Source organism: Nerophis lumbriciformis, linkage group LG07 (genome assembly GCF_033978685.3).
Source record: "Nerophis lumbriciformis linkage group LG07, RoL_Nlum_v2.1, whole genome shotgun sequence".
Lineage (NCBI taxonomy): Eukaryota > Metazoa > Chordata > Actinopteri > Syngnathiformes > Syngnathidae > Nerophis > Nerophis lumbriciformis.
This window is the reverse complement of record NC_084554.2, coordinates 14,602,011-14,621,345: the sequence shown is the minus strand read 5'-3', so window position 1 is coordinate 14,621,345 and position 19,335 is coordinate 14,602,011. Positions and strand designations below refer to the sequence as shown.

Sequence of the window (19,335 nt, the reverse complement as noted above, 5' to 3'; positions counted from 1 at the left end):
TCGACGGACGCAACCACTTCATGGCTTCACAATTATAGATGTCCGATAATGGCTTTTTTGCCGATATCCGATTAAGGCTGAAACGACGCGTCGACGTAGTCGACGTCATCGGTTACGTAAATACGTCGACGCAGTTTTTGTGCGTCGATGCGTCGCATATTTACGTCACACTACCGTCGTGGCGGAGCGCAAAGCAGACGATGTGAGCGGTGCGAGCGAGGGGAAAAAAGCACGCCAAAAGTGTCAAAAGTGTGGGAGTATTTCAATAAACGGCCTAATAATGTTGTAGCGGCGAACAGCTGTCTCGTCAGCTGAAGCGCGAGCTCGCAACCGTGGCTGCTGAGCAACCAGCCAAACCCCACTTAATAAAATTATATTTGATCTTAGAGCACATCCGCATCCCTATTCACCTAGGCAACCCCAGGAAATGTATATAATTCGGCATTATTTCGGCCAGTCAGCTTATATGATCAGAACCGATCAGTTTACGTTCACGCGCAGGTATAACGCGGCGCGCTCCCGTCTCATCTGCTGGTGCGCGAGCCCGGTAATTAGACCGCTGTGTCAAATCAAGGAGTATAAAAGACGCCAGCGCAGAGTGGAAAAAGGTTTACCGGTAGTTCGTTACAGAAAACCCAGAGTTGTGCCAAAAGTGTACCAAAACCAATAGCTGAACGGACAGCCGGTAAGATTGCACTTTAGTTGTCTTTGTGGGTGTGGCGCACCTGTTGCGCTGGTGAGATGGGGGGGTTGTGTGCATGTAGCGTGCTTAGTCTGGAGGCTAAATACACACAGTGTTTTGTGTAACTGTTGTTTAGTAAGGAAGTGTTGATATTCTTTGCTTAGTTTGATAAATGTTGGAGCAGTTTGCTTCATCAGGAGGGTGAAGTCGCTCAACTTAAAGTGTTGGATTTAACTGTGTTGGATCATTGGCTGCTGGTGAAGGCATAGAAAAAGGGGCATTTTTCTACCAGTAGACAGCGTTTAAGATTGAGTGTTTCACTGCTAATTTAATAATATATTTATATTGAATATGGATTTTAAATATGTATCTAAATAGGTGGTTAATTGGTTAGGTATTTATGTATTTGCATATTGGGTTTTCTGCTGCATTTATCTATTGTGTTTCTGGGTTTAAATGTATTTTATATGTATCTTGGTGCATTTATGTTGAGACAATTTATTTAAAATCTGTTTGAACTTAAAGGGAAAAGATGTGTCCATTTTCTTGCACTTGTTTAATGGTTAAGAGTTTGATAGCCTAATTAACACTTGTAAATTATGGGATTGATAATTGATTGATTTTTTACAGCATGTTAATCTTGTGGTGTTTTGTCCTTAAAGGTTTTTCACCTACTAAAGAAGCTAAAGGCTACTAAAGAAGCTAAAGGCTACTAAAGTCTACTGACACTGCTAAAGACTGCTAAAAAGACTAAAGAAGAAAAAAGAAGCTGTTTTTTTGTTGGAAAAACTGTTGCAAACTAAAGGAAAATAAAAGGAAAAAGTAACTACGGTCTGGTCTTTTGAGTGAAATCCAGAAGCCACATTTAGCATTGGTACATCCCTTCAAGTGTGGGATAAGCACAGCGAAAAAAGCAAAACACTTGACAGTTGTTGTATGCACACTGTGTCGAGCGGAAATGGCCTATCATAGCAGCACAACGGCTATGAACGAACATTTGACAAGAAAACACCCGACAGCGTTCTTGCCATCACCATCAACTAGTCAATCGTCCGCGTGAGTATACGTTGTCATCATTACACAAAAACATGAATGTGTCATTTGTATCTGCGTTGTAAATTCATAAACTAAAACACCGTTTCGCTCTGAGAGGCGCGTTTGGCATGCCTGTTCAGTGTTTACAAAGACGCTAACGTTAATTAGTTGTGCAAATACCTTTTACAACATTAACAGTTACATATACTATGTACAAACCAACAATTAACTTTCACTTTAATCATACTATCATTGTTGTGTTATTAAGCAAAATAAGCAATACTTTTACTTTTGTTGAAATGTTTACACTGTTACAGAATATTTCGTTTTGCACTTTTTTGTATTGGATGTTTATCTTTATTTTTGTACATTTTAAAGCAAAATAAGCAATACTTTTACTTTTGAAATGCTTATACTATTGCAGAATATTAAGATTTGCACTGGATATTTACTTTTATATTTGCACATTAAAAAGCAAATAAGCTACTTTTAATTTTGTTAAATTTTAAAAGTTTTAAATGTTTACATTGTTACAGAATATTTTGTCATGTTGTTGTCAATGTTGACTGAGTGGCCATACCTTTTTTTTTTTTGTAAATAAGTCATGCCTTTTGAAAAAACTGGCCTAAATTTATTTTTTCATCTTCATTTTAAATAAAAAAAATAATCGGTAAAAGGAAAAATAATCTATAGATTAACCGATTAATCGAAAAAATAATCTATAGATTAATCGATAGAAAAATAATCGTTAGCTGCAGCCTTATATCCGATATTGTCCGACTCTTAATTACCGATTCCGATATCAACCGATACTGATATATACAGTCGTGGAATGAACACATTATTATGCCTAATTTTGTTGTGATGCCCCGCTGGATGCATTAAACAATGTAACAAGGTTTTCCAAAATAAAACAACTCAAGTTATGGAAAAAAATGCCAACATGGCACTGCCATATTTATTATTGAAGTCACAAAGTGCATTATTTTTTTTAACATGCCTCAAAACAGCAGCTTGGAAATTGGGACATGCTCTCCCTGAGAGATCATGAGGAGGTTGAGGTGGGCAGGGTTGAGGGGGTAGCGGGGGGTGTATATTGTAGCGTCCCGGAAGAGTTAGTGCTGCAAGGGGTTCTGGGTATTGTTTATGTTGTGTTATGGTGCGGATGTTCTCCCGAAATGTGTTTGTCATTCTTGTTTGGTGTGGGTTCACAGTGTGGCGCATATTTGTAACAGTGTTAAAGTTGTTTATGCGGCCACCCTCAGCGTGACCTGTATGGCTGTTGACCAAGTTTGCTTTGTATTCACTTGTGTGTGTGAAAAGCCGTAGGTATTAAGTGATTGGGCCGGCACGCAAAGTTCAGTGCCATAAAGGTTTATTGGCGCTCTGTACTTCTCCCTACGTCCGTGTACCTCTCCGTACAGCGGCGTTTTAAAAAGTCATACATTTTACTTTTTGAAACCGATACCGATCATTTCTGATATTACATTTTAAGGCATTTATCGGCCGATAATATTGGCAGCCCGATATTATCGGACATCTCTATTCACAATAGTTGTGGACTACAAAACTAGACGTTGAGTAATCGCTCGACATACATAATACTTGCAATTACGACGTCTCCTAGGCTGTTAGAAAGTGCTGCGTCATGAGCCAAACCTAATGAACTGTGGCCACTAGGTGTTGTCAAAAAACAATTACCGCTCCACTTCAACTTACAGACAGCATAAGTCCATTCCAGACGGTTAATAATAATTAGGTTAGTGTTTTTCATACCGACCATTGTTTTCTGACTAGTATCACTTCATCAAACGTTTTCTAACATTCTACACTACAAAAGTATAAACTATTATTCGTACTGATATCGTATCGGACGATACCCAAGGCTCCAGTATCGGTATTGCATAGAAAGGAAAAAAGTTGTATCGGGACACCCCCTAGAAATCATTGCTGTTGAATTGATTAGTTTGTTTTCTACACAGATGGACGCAAGTTTGATGTCATTGTGATGGATCCACCGTGGGAAAACAAGTCTGTAAAGAGGAGCCGCAGGTGACTATGCATGTGCAACACATACGATCTTATTGACAAACAATGCAATATAACTGGTGTCAAGCAATGTCTATTAATGTTCTCATGCATCCATTTCTATATGTAGAAATAACATACAAATAATACATTAATAAGTTGGTAAAAACATAACATTGGGAGCATAATATTACCGTATTTTCAGAACTATAAGGCTTTTGAAACTCGACAGTGCGCCTAATAACCCGGTGCGCCTAATGTAAGGAATATGTTTGGTTGAGCTCACCCACCTCAAAGCTATTTTATTTGGTACATGGTGTAATGACAAGTGTGACCAGTAGATGGCAGTCAAACATAAGAGATAAGTGTAGCCTGTTCTGTGATGGGTCTCAAGCAAACATCCATCCATCCATCCATCCATCCATTTTCTACCGCTTAATCCCTTCAAGGTCGCGGGGGGCGCTGGAGCCTATCTCAGCTACAATCGGGCGGAAGGCGGTGTACACCCTGGACAAGTCGCCACCTCATCACAGGGCCAACACAGATAGACAGACAACATTCACACTCACATTCACACACTAGGGCCAATTTAGTGTTGCCAAGTAAACAACAACATTTTAAAATGTTCCATTGGAAAATATAGAACATTCAACATATACAACGCTAAGAATCAATCAAAATGTTTTAGTACGACTTTGGTAAGCTATGAAGACGCACCGCATGAAGGATTGTTGGCGCATTAAACATACGAGTATTATTATGGTGTGTGTGTATAAAGTAAGACATATTATTGGGCATTTTATTTCGCAATATTATGCAAAAGCAACTTTTCTTACCTTCTGGTACCTGCTGATCTGTTTTTGGGATCTGCGTAAATCCTGAAAAATTGCGGGCGTCCGCGCCGACGCCGTAGTTGATAAGCTTCTTCTTTTTCTCTATCTTCTTGTTATGGGACATTCATGCTCCGCTGTTGCCATTTCTAATATAAAGTAGTGTAAAGTTGTTACTTATATCTGTTAGTAAACTCGCCATGAAAGCACTAAAACATACCGGTGTAGTGAGTTTAAATTATTCACCCAAGTAACTTTAGTTATTAGAGAGTTCCGGTTAGACGGCACACATTTCCGGTGTGGTTGTTTCCGGATGTGGAGATGCTGCTCCGTTATTGATTTAAGTAAAGTCTGAATGTCATTAAAACAGTTAGCTCCATCTTTTGACACTTCTTCCACTCCCGTCCTTGCACGCTACACCGCTACAACAAAGATGACGGAGAGAAGACGCTGCCGAAGGTGAGCCATGTAAATAAGACCGCCCACAAAACGCCGCATCCTGAAGCGACTGTCAGAAAGCGGCTTGAAGATGATCTGTAAAACATCATCTATGCAACATTTTGACCAAAAAAAATCACCATTACATGTTATGTAGACCACAAGGAAGTGTTTTACATTTAGAAAGAAAAAAAAAAGACTCCTTTAATGCGCTCTATAATCCAGTGCACCTAATATATGAAAAAAGATCAAAAATACACCATTCATCGGCAGTGTGCCCTTTGGTCTGAAAAATACAGTAGTAAGTAACACAATATAAATAAAAATAGCAAATATAACATAAGAGTGTTATGTTATATTTTAATATAATATATTACATGTTTATTAAAAAGCCTGATGATAAAGGTGTATCTTTAACCTTTTTGTTTTAGCATATAAATGGCAAACACGTAATCAGAGATGCACTGATTGATCGGCCTCTGATCAGTATCGGGAGATTTTTTCTGAAAATTAATGTGTAGTTGTCCATTACTGATTATTGCTGATTACAAAAGCCGACGCCCTCTTATTTTTAGTCCCTTGGCTGACAGAGGCAGCTAGCAGCTAACTGTGTCTCTCCACACACTTAGCTCCCCTAAATTAGTAATAATCCAATCAATTGCGAAAATTGAACTGCATTTCTCAGTATCTTGAGTATCAAGGAAAAGCCTTATCCCTGCAGCTACAGCCGCCCTTAACAGCAGGCCCGGCCGACCTGTCTGACGAGCCTGTAAATGTGTGTTGGTCATGTATGATGTCTTTTTGTTATTTTTGTTTCGTGATGTGTAATGTCTATTGTTCAAATGTACGGCAGTGAAAATGAATTTCCCCAACGGGGACCAATAAATCTAAATCTAAATCTAATCTCTTCATTCCCATGCTTCGAAAAACAAAGTGGATCTTTAGTTATCAACTAGTGCCAGCGAGTAACACCGGATGTTTTGGTCTGATTTGACTAGAGTTGACTGTGGCATTCGCTACACTAACTAGTAGCGGGGATGCTTGTAACTCAACATTGCGAGCAACTTAAAAGCATAACAATTAGCTGAGACACAGCTCTTATCCCAATCTTGATACAGTACATTTCACTTTTCTTTGTCTCCTTGAAGATACAGCTCTCTGCCTTCGTCTCAGCTGAAAAGACTCCCCATACCCAGCTTGGCATCTCCAAACTGTTTGGTGGTCACCTGGGTTACAAACCGACCCAAGCACTTGCGTTTCGTGCGAGACGAGCTTTACCCGCACTGGGGGGTGGAGATTGTGGCTGAATGGTTGTGGGTTAAGGTATGACAGTATGAGGTACTACTGCATGTGACAACACTGACTACTAGGGTTGTAAGTCTTTGGAGGTCTTTCTCCTGCAGGTTACCACGGAAGGCCAGTTCGTGTTCCCGCTGGATTCACCACACAAGAAGCCGTATGAGGTGCTGGTCCTGGGCCGGTATTGTCGCTCCCAGGAAAAAAGGTGAGGCAGCTTTATTTTGCATACCTTCAAAGGGGAACTGCACTTTGTTTTTAATTGTGCCTATAGTTCACAATCGTTATGAAAGACACGACGACGGATGGATATTTTTTAAATAGGGGCGGTATAGCTCAGTTGGTAGAGCGGCCGTGCCAGAAACTTGAGGGTTGCAGGTTCGATCCCCGCTTCCGCCATCCTAGTCACTGCCGTTGTGTCCTTGGGCAAGACACTTTACCCACCTGCTCCCAGTGCCACCCACACTGGTTTAAATGTAACTTAGATATTGGGTTTTACAATGTAAAAGCGCTTTGAGTCACTTGAGAAAAAGCGCTATATAAATGTAATTCACTTCACTTCACAAAATGTATACTAAATATTAAATCAACGTAAATAAAAGTCCGCTTACAGCAGAGCCAATAGGAGCTCCAACTATTTCACCCATAAACTCCAGTAAATAACCTCTCAAAAACCGCCAACAATACTCCATTTATATTTTGCGACTTGAATATTAACCAAGTATTAGTGTTATTGTTATTATAAGGGCCAATGCAGACAAACTATTTATAGCGGCGCCGCGATCACTTCCGTGTGTGCCAATGTTTACATCATCGAGTGGTCTGCTGCTTCCTTGCTCCCTGTAGGTTTATTCTAGATCAGGGGTGTCAAACTCAAATACAGAGTGGGCCAAAATTTAAAACTGAACAAAGCCGCGGGCCAAGGTTGAACAAATTAACCTTTTAATAGGGACCCAAACAAGTTTTGCATTGAATATTGAACAAGCAAGGCTTATATAACTTTATAGTGACATGCAAAATCGAGTTTCAAATAATAATAATAATTAAAAAGTATCAATGACATATCAAATACAATTTAAATAAAAATGTAATGCCTCTTTTCTATTTTGCAGCCTTCTGAGGTAAATACCAACATTAACTTTTTCCACAGGCTAATAAATTTGAAAATAAAATAACAATGAATAAACCAACCATTCAGGACTTTAAACTGCTCAGTTTGCAACACACTGATCTAATCTGATGTGCCCAAGCCAGATACCTGCCATCTTTTCTTGGATGCCAGTTCATTAATGTTGGGGCTCAGGCTTTGAGCTGAGGCAACCTTCATTATCGAACGAAGGTGTTCATCAGTCATTATATCTCGTAGTCCGCTCGGACCACAGTCTTGGAGGCGTGCCTTAAAGGCACTGCCTTAATTTAACGTCCTCTACGAGCTGTCGTCATGTCCGCTTTTCAATCATTCTAACAACGTGCCGGCCCAGTCACAAGATATGTGCGGCTTCTGCACGCACACAAGTGAATGCAACACATACTTGATCAAAAGCGATACAGGTTACACTGAGGGTGGCCGAATTTACACTGTTAGAAATATACGCCACACTGTGAACCCACACCAAACAAGAATGACCAACACATTTTGGGAGAACATCCGCACCGTAACACAACATAAACACAACAGAACAAATACCCAGAACCCCCTTGCACTAACTCTTCCGGGACGCTACAAAATACACCCCCGCTACCACCAACCACCCCCCCCCACTCCCCCCACACACACACCTTGTAGCGTCCCGTAGTGTAACCTGTATCGCTGTTGATAAAGTATGCGTTGCATTCACTTGTGTGTGCGTGCAGCAGTCGCACATACTATGTGCCTGGGCCAGCACTTGTTGGACTGGATGAAAAGCAGACTTGATGGTTATCTGGAGGGGCACTGAAAGTCGGGAGTCTCCCGGGAGGGATGGCAAGTATGAGGATTAGCGGTGAATGCGGTGTTACCGCGGCACCGCCGCTGTATATATTTGGCGGGCCAGCTCTAGTGTTAATTTGATATCGCCTCAAGGGCCAAATTTGGCCCGCGGGCCAGAGTTTGACACCCATGTTCTAGATCATAAATCATGCATCTCACCTGGACAGAAGACGTCTGAGTAGGTATTCCGACAAGTTGGGACACTTGGACAGCCATTTAGAATCCGAAACTGGTGAGGGCGACACGAAAAGATGCCTGATCCCCTCCACCCCGTTTCTTCGTGAGGATTACCAATCAATCAATCAATCAATCAGTTTACTTATATAACCTTAAATCACTAGTGTCTCAAAGGGCTGCACAAGCCGCAATGACATCCTCGGCTAAGATCCCACATCAGGGCAAGAAAAAACTCAACCCAATGGGATGACAATGAGAAACCTTGGAGTGGCCTCATCTGTGGTCACCGAATCTGTGACAGAGCAGAAACGGCAGATCAACTGGTCTAAAAGGGGAGTCTATTTAAAGGCTAGAGTATACAAATTAGTTTTAAGATGGGACTTAAATGCTTCTACTGAGGTAGCATCTCTAACTGTTACCGGGAGGGCATTCCATAGTACTGGAGCCTGAATAGAAAACGCTCTATAGCCCGAAGACTTTTTTTCGGCTCTGGGAATCACTAATAAGCCTGAGTTCTTTGAACGCAGATTTCTTGCCGGGACATATGGTGCAATACAATCGGCAAGATAGGCTGGAGCTAGACCGTGTAGTATTTTATACGTAAGTAGTAAAACCTTAAAGTCACATCTTAAGTGCACAGGAAGCCAGTGCAGGTGAGCCAGTATAGGCGTAATATGATCAAACTTTCTTGTTCTTGTCAAAAGTCTAGCAGCCGCATTTTGTACCAACTGTAATCTTTTAATGCTAGACATAGGGCAGGGGTCGGCAACCTTTACCAGTCAAAGAGCCATTTTGACCAGTTTCACAAATTAAAGAAAACAATGGGAGCCACAAAAATCTTTTGAAATTTAAAATGAAAAAACACTGCATACAAAGTTTTTTTTTTGCTTTGTGCTATGTATTAACCAAGGTTCTCAGACACGCGGCCCACACCTTAATATGAAAATTGAATGTTAGGGCGGCCCGCGGGTTTTATATGAATGGCGCTTGACAGCGTCATACTTGTCAACCCTCCCGATTTTTCCGGCAGACTACGAATTTCAAGGCAACTGTTCTATCGAACGTGCCGTGATGGTACAGCATTTAGCGCCCACTACAACCAAACAAGAATGACAAACACATTTCGGGAGAACATCTGCACCGTAACACAACATAAACACAACAGAACAAATACCCAGAATCCCATGCAGCCCTAACTCTTCCGGGCTACATTATACACAACCCGCTACCAAACCCCGCCCACCTCAACCGACGCACAGAGTGGGGAGGGGGGGGTTGGTGGTAGCAGGGGTTCTGGGTATTTGTTCTGTTGTGTTTATGTTGTGTTACGATGCAGATGTTCTCCCGAAATGTGTTTGTCATTCTTGTTTGGTTTTGGTTCAAAGTGTGGCGCATTACTAGTAAGAGTGTTAAAGTTGTTTTATATGGCCACCGTCAGTGTAACCTGTGTGGCTGTTGACCAAGTATGCCTTGCTGTCACCTACGTGTGCAAGCAAAAGATGCATATAACAAGAGGCTGGGCTGGCACGCTGTTTATACAGATTGTAGAGGGCGCTAAATGCTGTACCATCATGGCACGCCCTTATTATTATTGTAAGGATGAAAATCGGAGAATATAAATCCTGGGAGTTTTCTGCGAGAGGCACTGAAATCCAGAAGTCTCCAGGGAAAATCGGGGGGTCGGCAAGTATGCAGCTGAGCCGCATCAGAGTGATCAAAGAGCCGCGGGTTACCGACCCCTGACATAGGGAGACCCGAAAATAATACGTTACAGTAATCGAGACGAGACGTAACGAACGCATGAATATTGATCTCAGCGTCGCTAGTGGACAAAATGATGAGTCATTCTTTATCTAAATGGGTATATATGAACATCCTTGCAGTAAGCCTCCTAATGACAGCAGACATTGCACAGTAAGTGATGTTATATTATGTTTGTTGGCTCTCATGAAGTCTGCAATGAGTAATAATCAATGATGAAGAAAAAAACCTAAACAAACCTGATGCATTTTTTTAATTCATGCGCAGAGTATGCTTAAAATCATCAAAACACATAAATATTAAATGTTATTATAAATATGCCCATTACTACATAACATTTATACTTACATCATGCATATAAAACCTCAATGGAGGTGTTTGGATGCTTTTTAAGGGCTTTATAGGCGGAATTGCGCGGCTCCAATAGGCTCCATTGTGATCGCATTTATTTAATATTTATAAGGCCAAAAAAAAAAAAAAAAATCCATTGTCTTGTATTTTATAATGATTGTGAACGATAGGGAAAATTAAAAAAAAAAAGTGCAGTTTCCCTTTAAATACCGTATTTTTCAGACTATAAGTTGTTTTCATAGTTTGGCCGGGGGTGCGACTTATACTCAGGAGTGACTTATGTGTGAAATTATTAACACATTACCGTAAAATATCAAATAATATTATTTAGCTCATTCACGTAAGAGACGCGACGTATAAGATTTCATGGGATTTAGCGATTAGGAGTGACAGATTGTTTGGTAGACGTATAGCATGTTCTATATGTTATAGTTATTTGAATGACTCTTACCATAATATGTTACGTTAACATACCAGGCACCTTCTCAGTTGGTTATTTATGCCTCATATAACGTACACTTATTCAGCCTGTTGTTCACTATTCTTTATTTATTTTAAATTGCCTTTCAAATGTCTATTCTTGGTGTTGGCTTTTATCAAATACATTTCCCCCCAAAAATGCGACTTATACTCCAGTGCGACTCATATGTTTTTTTCCTTCTTTATTATGTATTTTCGGCCGGTGCGACTTATACTCCGGAGCGACTTATAATGCGAAAAATACGGTAGAATGTCTCCAAACGTCCTCTTGCTGTCTTTTACGCAGCTCCTCGGAGTCCTTCAGCACCCCCGTGGAGAATCAGCGCCTGGTTGTCAGCGTACCGTCAGCTCTTCACTCCCACAAGCCCTCATTGTCAGGTAAGTCCCATCCATACACCAACATTTAAAAATAACGGACCTTTTTTTCATCAAAATAAGGAAAAAAAAAAGATTTGTACTATTGTCATGTTAGTGAGGCCTTTTCCAAGAGTGTATGTCTGCAGGCTGGAGACCTCCCGTGTCATGCCTCCCGCCATCCCGTAGGACACTGTTTTTTCAACCACTGTGCCGCGGCACACTAGTGTGCCGTGAGATACAGTCTGGTGTGCCGTAGGAGATGATCTAATTTCACCTATTTGGGGTAAAAAATATTTTTTGCAAACCAGTAATTATAGTCTGCAAATGTGTTGTTGTTGAGTGTCGGTGCTGTCTAGAGCTCAGCAGCGTAATCGTTTAATACTCTTCCATATCAGTAGGTGGCAGCCGGTAGCTAATTGCTTTGTAGATGTCGGAAACAGCGGGAGGCAGTGTGAAGGTAAAAAGGTGTCTAAAGCTTAAACCAAAAATAAACAAAAGGTGAGTGCCCCTAAGAAAAGGCATTGAAGCTTAGGGAAGGCTATGCAGACCGAAACTAAAACTAAACTGGCTACAAAATAAACAAAAACAGAATGCTGGACGACAGCAAAGACTTACTGTGGAGCAAAGATGGCGTCCACAATGTACATCCGAACATGACACGACAATCGACAATGTCCCCACAAAGAAGGATAAAAACACAGTAAATGCGGGAAATATCGCTCAAAGGAAGACATGAAACTGCTACAGGAAAATAGCAAAAAAAAAGAGAAAAAGCCACCAAAATAGGAGCGCAAGACAAGAACTAAAACACTACACACAGGAAAACAGCAAAAAAGTCCAAATAAGTCAGGGTGTGATGTGACAGGTGGTGACAGTACACCTACACTGCAAAAAGTCAGTGTTCAAAAACAAGGGGAAAAAAATACAAAAAATGAGGGGTATTTTATTTGAACTAAGCAAATTTATCTGCCAATTGAACAAGAAAATTCGGCTTGTCAAGACTTTCCAAAAGAAGTAAAATTAGCTAACCTCAATGAACCCAAAAAATACCTTAAAATAAGTGTATTCTCACTAATAACAACTGTACTACTATATGAGTACATATTTTCTATTGTTTCATTGAAAATAAAACAGCAAAGTCCATTTGGCTGTCATCTGTTTTAATTATGAGACACAACTGTGTCAAAGTCATGAATTTTTTTTCATGCTTGAAATAAGAAATTGTTACTTTAAAAAAGTAGTTTTATACTTGTGAGTGTTGATGACACAGCTTTGCAACAGTTGATATTCTAGTTTCAAGCACGTTTTACTCAATATAAATGATAAATGGGTTGTACTTGTATAGCGCTTTTCTACCTTCAAGGTACTCAAAGCGCTTTGACACTACTTCCACATTTACCCATTCACACACACATTCACACACTGATAGCGGGAGCTGCCATGCAAGGCGCTAACCAGCAGCCATCAGGAGCAAGGGTGAAGTGTCTTGCTCAGGACACAACGGACATGACGAGGTTGGTACGAGGTGGGGATTGAACCAGGGACCCTCGGGTTGCGCTCGGCCACTCCTCCACTGCGCCACGCCGTCCAATATAGCTCATAGAATCTCAGCAACAAGCTGTAATATCTTACTGAGATCATTTAGGACCGAAACCCTTAAAACAAGTAAAACACTCTAAAATAAAATCTGCTTAGTGAGAAGAATTATCTTATCAGACAGAAAATAAGCAAATATCACTCTTATTTGAGATATTTAATCTTACTTAGATTTCAGTTTTTGCAGTGTACTTTGAGACAAGAGCTATATTGATGCATGCTTGGTTATGGTTTAAAGTCATATCCAACAATTGCGGCAACGACTTTTTACTGTCAACTGAGTTTAATTTTTAATGATTTCTGCTGGTGGTGTGCCTCCGGATTTTTTCAACGCAAAAAATGTGCCTTGGCTCAAAAAAGGTTGAAAAACACTGCCATAGGTGGCCTTCCGCAAGGAACTACTTTAAAAAGTAAAAGCTTGCTTTTCTGGTGTCCTTCCGTCTTTGGTATTTTTTAACTAAACAGTAACGGCAATTGAAAAAATATCAGTCTATGAAATAAACGCAAACTATCATACAAATGAGTAAAGTACTTAAAAATAGGTTTTGGTCTTGGTATAGTCTGAATAAAAAAATACGAATTAGTTTAATAAAGAAAAACTTTGATCTCTAAACTGACACTTAAAGTATAGTTGGGCTCACATCAATAAGCAATTTAATTATTTTTTTTGGCTTCTTGATCCTTTTGAGCTTACCATTGGACACGTCTAGGCATGACCTGGGAGGAGGCTCCAGGCTTCAACAACACCCGACACGACCTTTCTGACTGTTTTATAAGAGGTCCATTTGACCTAAAATACACTTGCATGAGCTACTCTAAAAGCAACAGACACATTAGTCATAGCCGTCATTGCACAGATAAAATAGCTGCATGAGAGAGGACGTTGGGATGGGTCTTGTACAGGGCTGCACTAAGGCTGGGCGATATGGACCAAAACAGACATTGCGGTATTTTTAGTCTGAATAGGGGAATACGGTATATATCGGTATCTTTATAAAAAATTTAAAAAAAATGTGCAATCGTACTAAAACATTTTGACAGATTTTTGAGCACCGTGTGTAATGTTCTGTATTTTCAATGGAACATATAAAATGTTGGTGTTGTGTACTTGAGTCATATTGCAGTCTACACGTATCTCTTATGTTTGACTGCCATCTACTGGTCATACTTATCATTGATTGAATTATTGAGACTTTTATTAGTAGGTTGCACAGTGCAGTACATATTCCGTCCAATTGACCACTAAATGGTAACACCCGAATACGTTTTTCAACTTGTTTAAGTCGGGGTCCACTTAAATTGATTCATGATACAGATATGTGCTATCATCATAATACAGTCATCACACAAGATAATCAACAGGGTATATACATTGAATTATTTACAATCCGGGGTGTGGGGGGGGGTTAGGTTTGGTTGTTATCATCAGTCATCAACAATTGAGAACAGAGAAATGGATATTGAAACAGTGTAGGTCTGACTTGGTAGGATATGTACAGCAAGTAGTGGACATAGAGAGAGAGAGAGAGAGATCAGAAGGCATAAGAAAAGTATCTACATTTGATTGTTTACATTTGATTATTAACAATCCGGGGAGGGTGTTAGTTTAGGGTTGAAGTTGCCTGCAGGTGTACTTTTATTGCGGTTTTGAAGGAGGATAGAGATGACCTTTCTTTTATATGTACCAAATAAAATAGCTTCGAGGTCGGTAATCAAAACCAGAATTATTCCGTACATTAGGTGCACCGGGTTATAAGGCGCACTGTCAAGTTTTGAGAAAAAAAAAAGGATTTTAAGTGCGCCTTTAGTGAGTTTACATTATTCACCCAAGGAACTTTAGTTATTAGAGAGTTCCGGTCTGACGGTTTTTCACGACACATTTCCTGTGTTGTTATTGCACTAGTGAGCCACGGATGAGGAGACGCTGCTCCGTTAGTGATTGAAGTAAAGTCTGAATGTCATTAAAACCTCTTTTGACACTTCTTCCACTCCCGTTCTTGCACGCTACACCGCCCACAAAACGCGCATCTTGAAGCGACTGTCAGAAAGCGACTTGAAGATGATCTGTAAAACATAATCCATGCAACATGTTGACCAAAGAACCACCATTACATGTTATGTAGACCACAAGGAAGTGTTTTACATTTAAAAAAAAATTATAATATTACTCCTTTAACGCGCCCTATAATCCGGTGCGGTGCGCCTTATATATAAAAAAAGATAGAAAATAGACCATTCATAACAAGCGATAAAAAATACAACAAAGAATTAAAAAATTGCCAATATTTATACGTGGAGTAGCAACGGATGAACATCTGAACTAAACCGTGAGCGTCATTATTATGAAAATAAATTATTAAGCGTATTACTTACATTTGTGGGCTTGTACGTTTTTAACATGCACAGTGTAATGTTGGAAATATTTCCTCCGCCTCGACATCCTTAGGAGGTCGCTGAGCTCACTTCAGTTTGAGGCCTCCGCGGCCCTCACACTTGGCCCTTCCCCTTTATTTCAGGCACCACTTGATTGACGTGAACGCGCAAAACAAAGGGGGAAGTATTCGGATTGATCCTTAATGTACAAAACCCCAAAACCAGTGAAGTTGGCACGTTGTGTAAATCGTAAATAAAAACTGAATACAATGATTTGCAAATCCTTTTCAACTTCTATTCAATTGAATAGACTGCAAAGACAAGATATTTAATGTTCGAACTGAGGAACTAAAACATTTTTTGGTGCCTTCATAGATGTGTAAGTTACCCATGTCTTGGGCACTAATACACCCCCATACCATCACAGATGCTGGCTTTTCAACTTTGCACCTATAACAATCCGGATGGTTCTTTTCTTCTTTGGTCCGGAGGACACGGCGTCCACAGTTTCCAAAAACAATTTGAAATGTGTACTCGTCAGACCACAGAACACGTTTCCACTTTGCATCAGTCCATTTTAGATGAGCTCGGGCCCAGCAAAGCCGACGGCGTTTCTGGGTGTTGTTGATAAATGGCTTTCGCTTTGCATAGTAGAGTTTTAACTTGCACTTACAGATGTAGCAACAAACCGTAGCTACTGACAGTGGTTTTCTGAAGTGTTCCTGAGCCCATGTGGTGATATCCTTTACACAATGATGTCAGTTTTTGATGCAGTACCGCCTGAGGGATCGAAAGTCCGTATTATCATCGCTTACGTGCAGTGATTTCTCCAGATTCTCTGAACCTTTTGATGATATTACAGACCATAGATGGTGAAATCCCTAAATTCCTTGCGATAGCTCGTTGAGAAATGTTGTTCTTAAACTGTTTGACAATTTGCTCAAGCATTTGTTCACAAAGTGGTGACCCTCGCCCCATCCTTGTTTGTGAATGACTGAGCATTTCATGGAAGCTGCTTTTATACCCAATCATGGCACCCACCTGTTCCCAATTAGCCTGTTCACCTGTGGGATGTTCCAAATAAGTGATGAGTATTCCTCAATTTCCTCAGTCTTTTTTGCCACTTGTGCCAGCTTTTTTGAAACATGTTGCAGGCATCAAATTCCAAATGAGCTAATATTTGCAAAAAATAACAAAGTTTTTCAGTTAGAACGTTAAGTATCTTGTCTTTGCTGTCTATTCAATTGAATATAGGTTGAAAAGGATTTGGAAATCATTGTATTCTGTTTTTATTTACCATTTACACAACGTGCCAACTTCACTGGTTTTGGGGTTTGTAGTTTGGGGTAAATCCGTCTGTATATTTCCCATCGGTCCAAAGCGGGTTTCTTGCCCAGGCTCTGTGCTTCCATGTCTGGCTGCACTTCTTGCTGGGGTCCCCACAAGTAGGTACTGACGGAGGCAGATAATTACATATATCCATATTTGTGTGTTACTTCTTTATTTTCATAGTCATATTACAAAACAGCTAGTGTTCTTTATTTGTTATCTTTTGGTTGTCTGCAAGTACTGTGTGCCAACTTTGAGGAATGTGAAAGGGGAGATCTTCTCTGCTTCTCGTCTAAAACCGACTTTAGATAATAAACAAAAGGGACCTGGAGTGAGCTGAGAGAGGGGGGGAGTAGTAATAAATTATTTCTCTTATCTTTCCCTTTGCCGAGCTGTGGAGTAAGAGGGACAAGGAGGGTGGGGGCAAGAGAGACGTTAAAGACGAGAAATTTTCCGTATGTTGAGATTAGACCTTTTGAGCTGTGGGAGTGAGCGCTTCTGTACGGGATTTGGTCTCAAGTTTATTTCCAAAGGCTTTGGAAATAAAATTACAAAATACCTATTCTGTCTCTGGTGGTTCTTCTACTCAGCTTTATGTGTCATCAAAAGAGCTTGGGAGTGACCAGCAACTTGAATTCCCTGGGAGGAACAACTGGTGAAAACGCAACAGTACATTGTCACGAAACATAAAAGTTTAACCTGTACTGGTTAATACAACCAACAACAGAGCATTTTCAGCCAATCGGGTTGGACTGTGGACATATTTTCGTTTGAACTACCGTATTTTTCGGACTATAAGTCACAGGTTTTTTTCATAGTTTGGCCGGGGGTGCGACTTATACTCAGGAGCGACTTATGTGTGAAATTATTAACACATTACCGTAAAATATCAAATAATATTATTTAGCTCATTCACGTAAGAGACTAGACTTATAAGATTTCATGGGATTTAGCGATTAGGAGTGACAGATTGTTTGGTAAACGTATAGCATGTTCTATATGTTATAGTTATTTGAATGACTCTTACCATAATATGTTACGTTAACATACCAGACACCTTCTCAGTTGGTTATTTATTCCTCATATAACGTACACTTATTCAGCCTGTTGTTCACTATTCTTTCTTTATTTTAAATTGCCTCTCAAATGTCTATTCTTGGTGTTGGGTTTAATCAAATAAATTTCCCCCAAAAATGCGACTTATACTCCAGTGCGACTTATATATGTTTTTTTCCTTCTTCATTTTCGGCCGGTGCGACTTATACTCCGAAAAATACGGTACAACTTGGCGGGCCTGCGTAGCGTTCTCCCGGTAAACCTTTGCCATGTATAAAGATATCCACCGAAGTCACGAATCGGGGCAAATCCTTTTTGTTTGGAACAAGGCAAAATTGTGTTATGAATACTGTAATTGCTCCATGGTTTGAATTCACGTTTTCAGAACTTTTTAGAATCCACAAAAACCTGTATTAAAAACTGGTTGTCCTCAAATTCCCTCCAGATAAATTCAAACAAAACAGAAACTCTGATAATTGCTCCCGATAAAAAGATCCTCCTGATCAAGAACTCCCTCGGTGCTCTGGGTGCATCTGTTAAAAGCAGCCTCAGAAACCTTGGGCTTGTGTTTGATCAGTCCATGTCTTTGGAGGGTCACTGCCGTCAACTGACCAAAAACTGTTTTTATCATCTCAGAAATATTTCTAAAGTGAGAAATTTGTTGTCAAAATTGGATCTCGAAACGATCATTCACGCGTTCATTTCGTCTCGTATTGACTATTGCGATTCTCTTTTCACTCTTTTCAACAAGTTAACGCTAAAGAGACTTCAGACTGTACAAAATGCGGCTGCCAGACTTTTGACCGGTGCACCCAGAACAGCCCATATCACCCCCATTTTATCCAGTCTTCATTGACTTCCAGTCAAATTCGGCATTGAGTTTAAGATTTTAGTCCTGACTTTCCGTGCATTGGCATGGTGGATCCCCTCAGTACATCGCTGACTTGTTATGCCCCTACTCTTCAGGGCGCAGCCTCGGGTCTTCAGGCCAGGGTCTTCTAAAGATCCCAAAAACTTGTTTTAAAACCTGTGGAGACCTGGCATTCCAGGCTATAGCTCCCAGAATCTGGAACAATTTGCACCAGTCCCTCCGTGGTCTTCACTGTGTTGAAACGTTTAAGAAACATTTGAAAACTTCTCTTTTTAGTAAAGCTTTTGGTTAATGCCGCCATCAGTGTGTGAATGAATGGGTGAATGTTGAATTTAGAGATGTCCGATAATATCGCACTGCCGATATTATCGGCCGATAAATGCTTTAAAATGTAATATCAGAAATTATCGGTATTGGTTTCATAAAGTAAAATGTATAACTTTAACGGAGTGGTACGCGGACGTAGGGAGAAGTACAGAGCGCCAATAAACCTTAAAGGCACTGCCTTTGCATGCCGGCCCTATCACATAATATCTACGGCTTTTCACACACACAAGTCAATGCAATGTATACTTGGTCAACAGCCATACAGGTCACACTGAGGGTGGCCGTATAAACCACTTTAACACTGTTACAAATATGCGCCACGCTGTGAACCCACACCAAACAAGAATGACAAACACATTTCGGGAGAACATCCGCACCG

The 19,335-nt window shown here is 40.3% G+C and overlaps 1 protein-coding gene across 3 annotated transcripts in view; it reads left to right on the top strand.

Annotated features, from left to right (window-relative positions):
* The window catches only part of mettl4 (methyltransferase 4, N6-adenosine), a 46,871-nt gene that overhangs the window by 10,758 nt on the left and 16,778 nt on the right, over positions 1-19,335 (top strand). For all 3 annotated transcript variants that reach the window (XR_012050543.1, XR_012050542.1, XM_061965765.1), the window contains 4 exons: positions 3,700-3,769; positions 6,162-6,336; positions 6,417-6,517; positions 11,334-11,425. Coding sequence is in view for 1 of the 3 variants with exons in the window: in XM_061965765.1 (XP_061821749.1) it covers positions 3,700-3,769; positions 6,162-6,336; positions 6,417-6,517; positions 11,334-11,425 (438 nt within the window). In the remaining 2 variants the exon portion in view is untranslated. The remainder of the gene's footprint in view (positions 1-3,699; positions 3,770-6,161; positions 6,337-6,416; positions 6,518-11,333; positions 11,426-19,335) is intronic.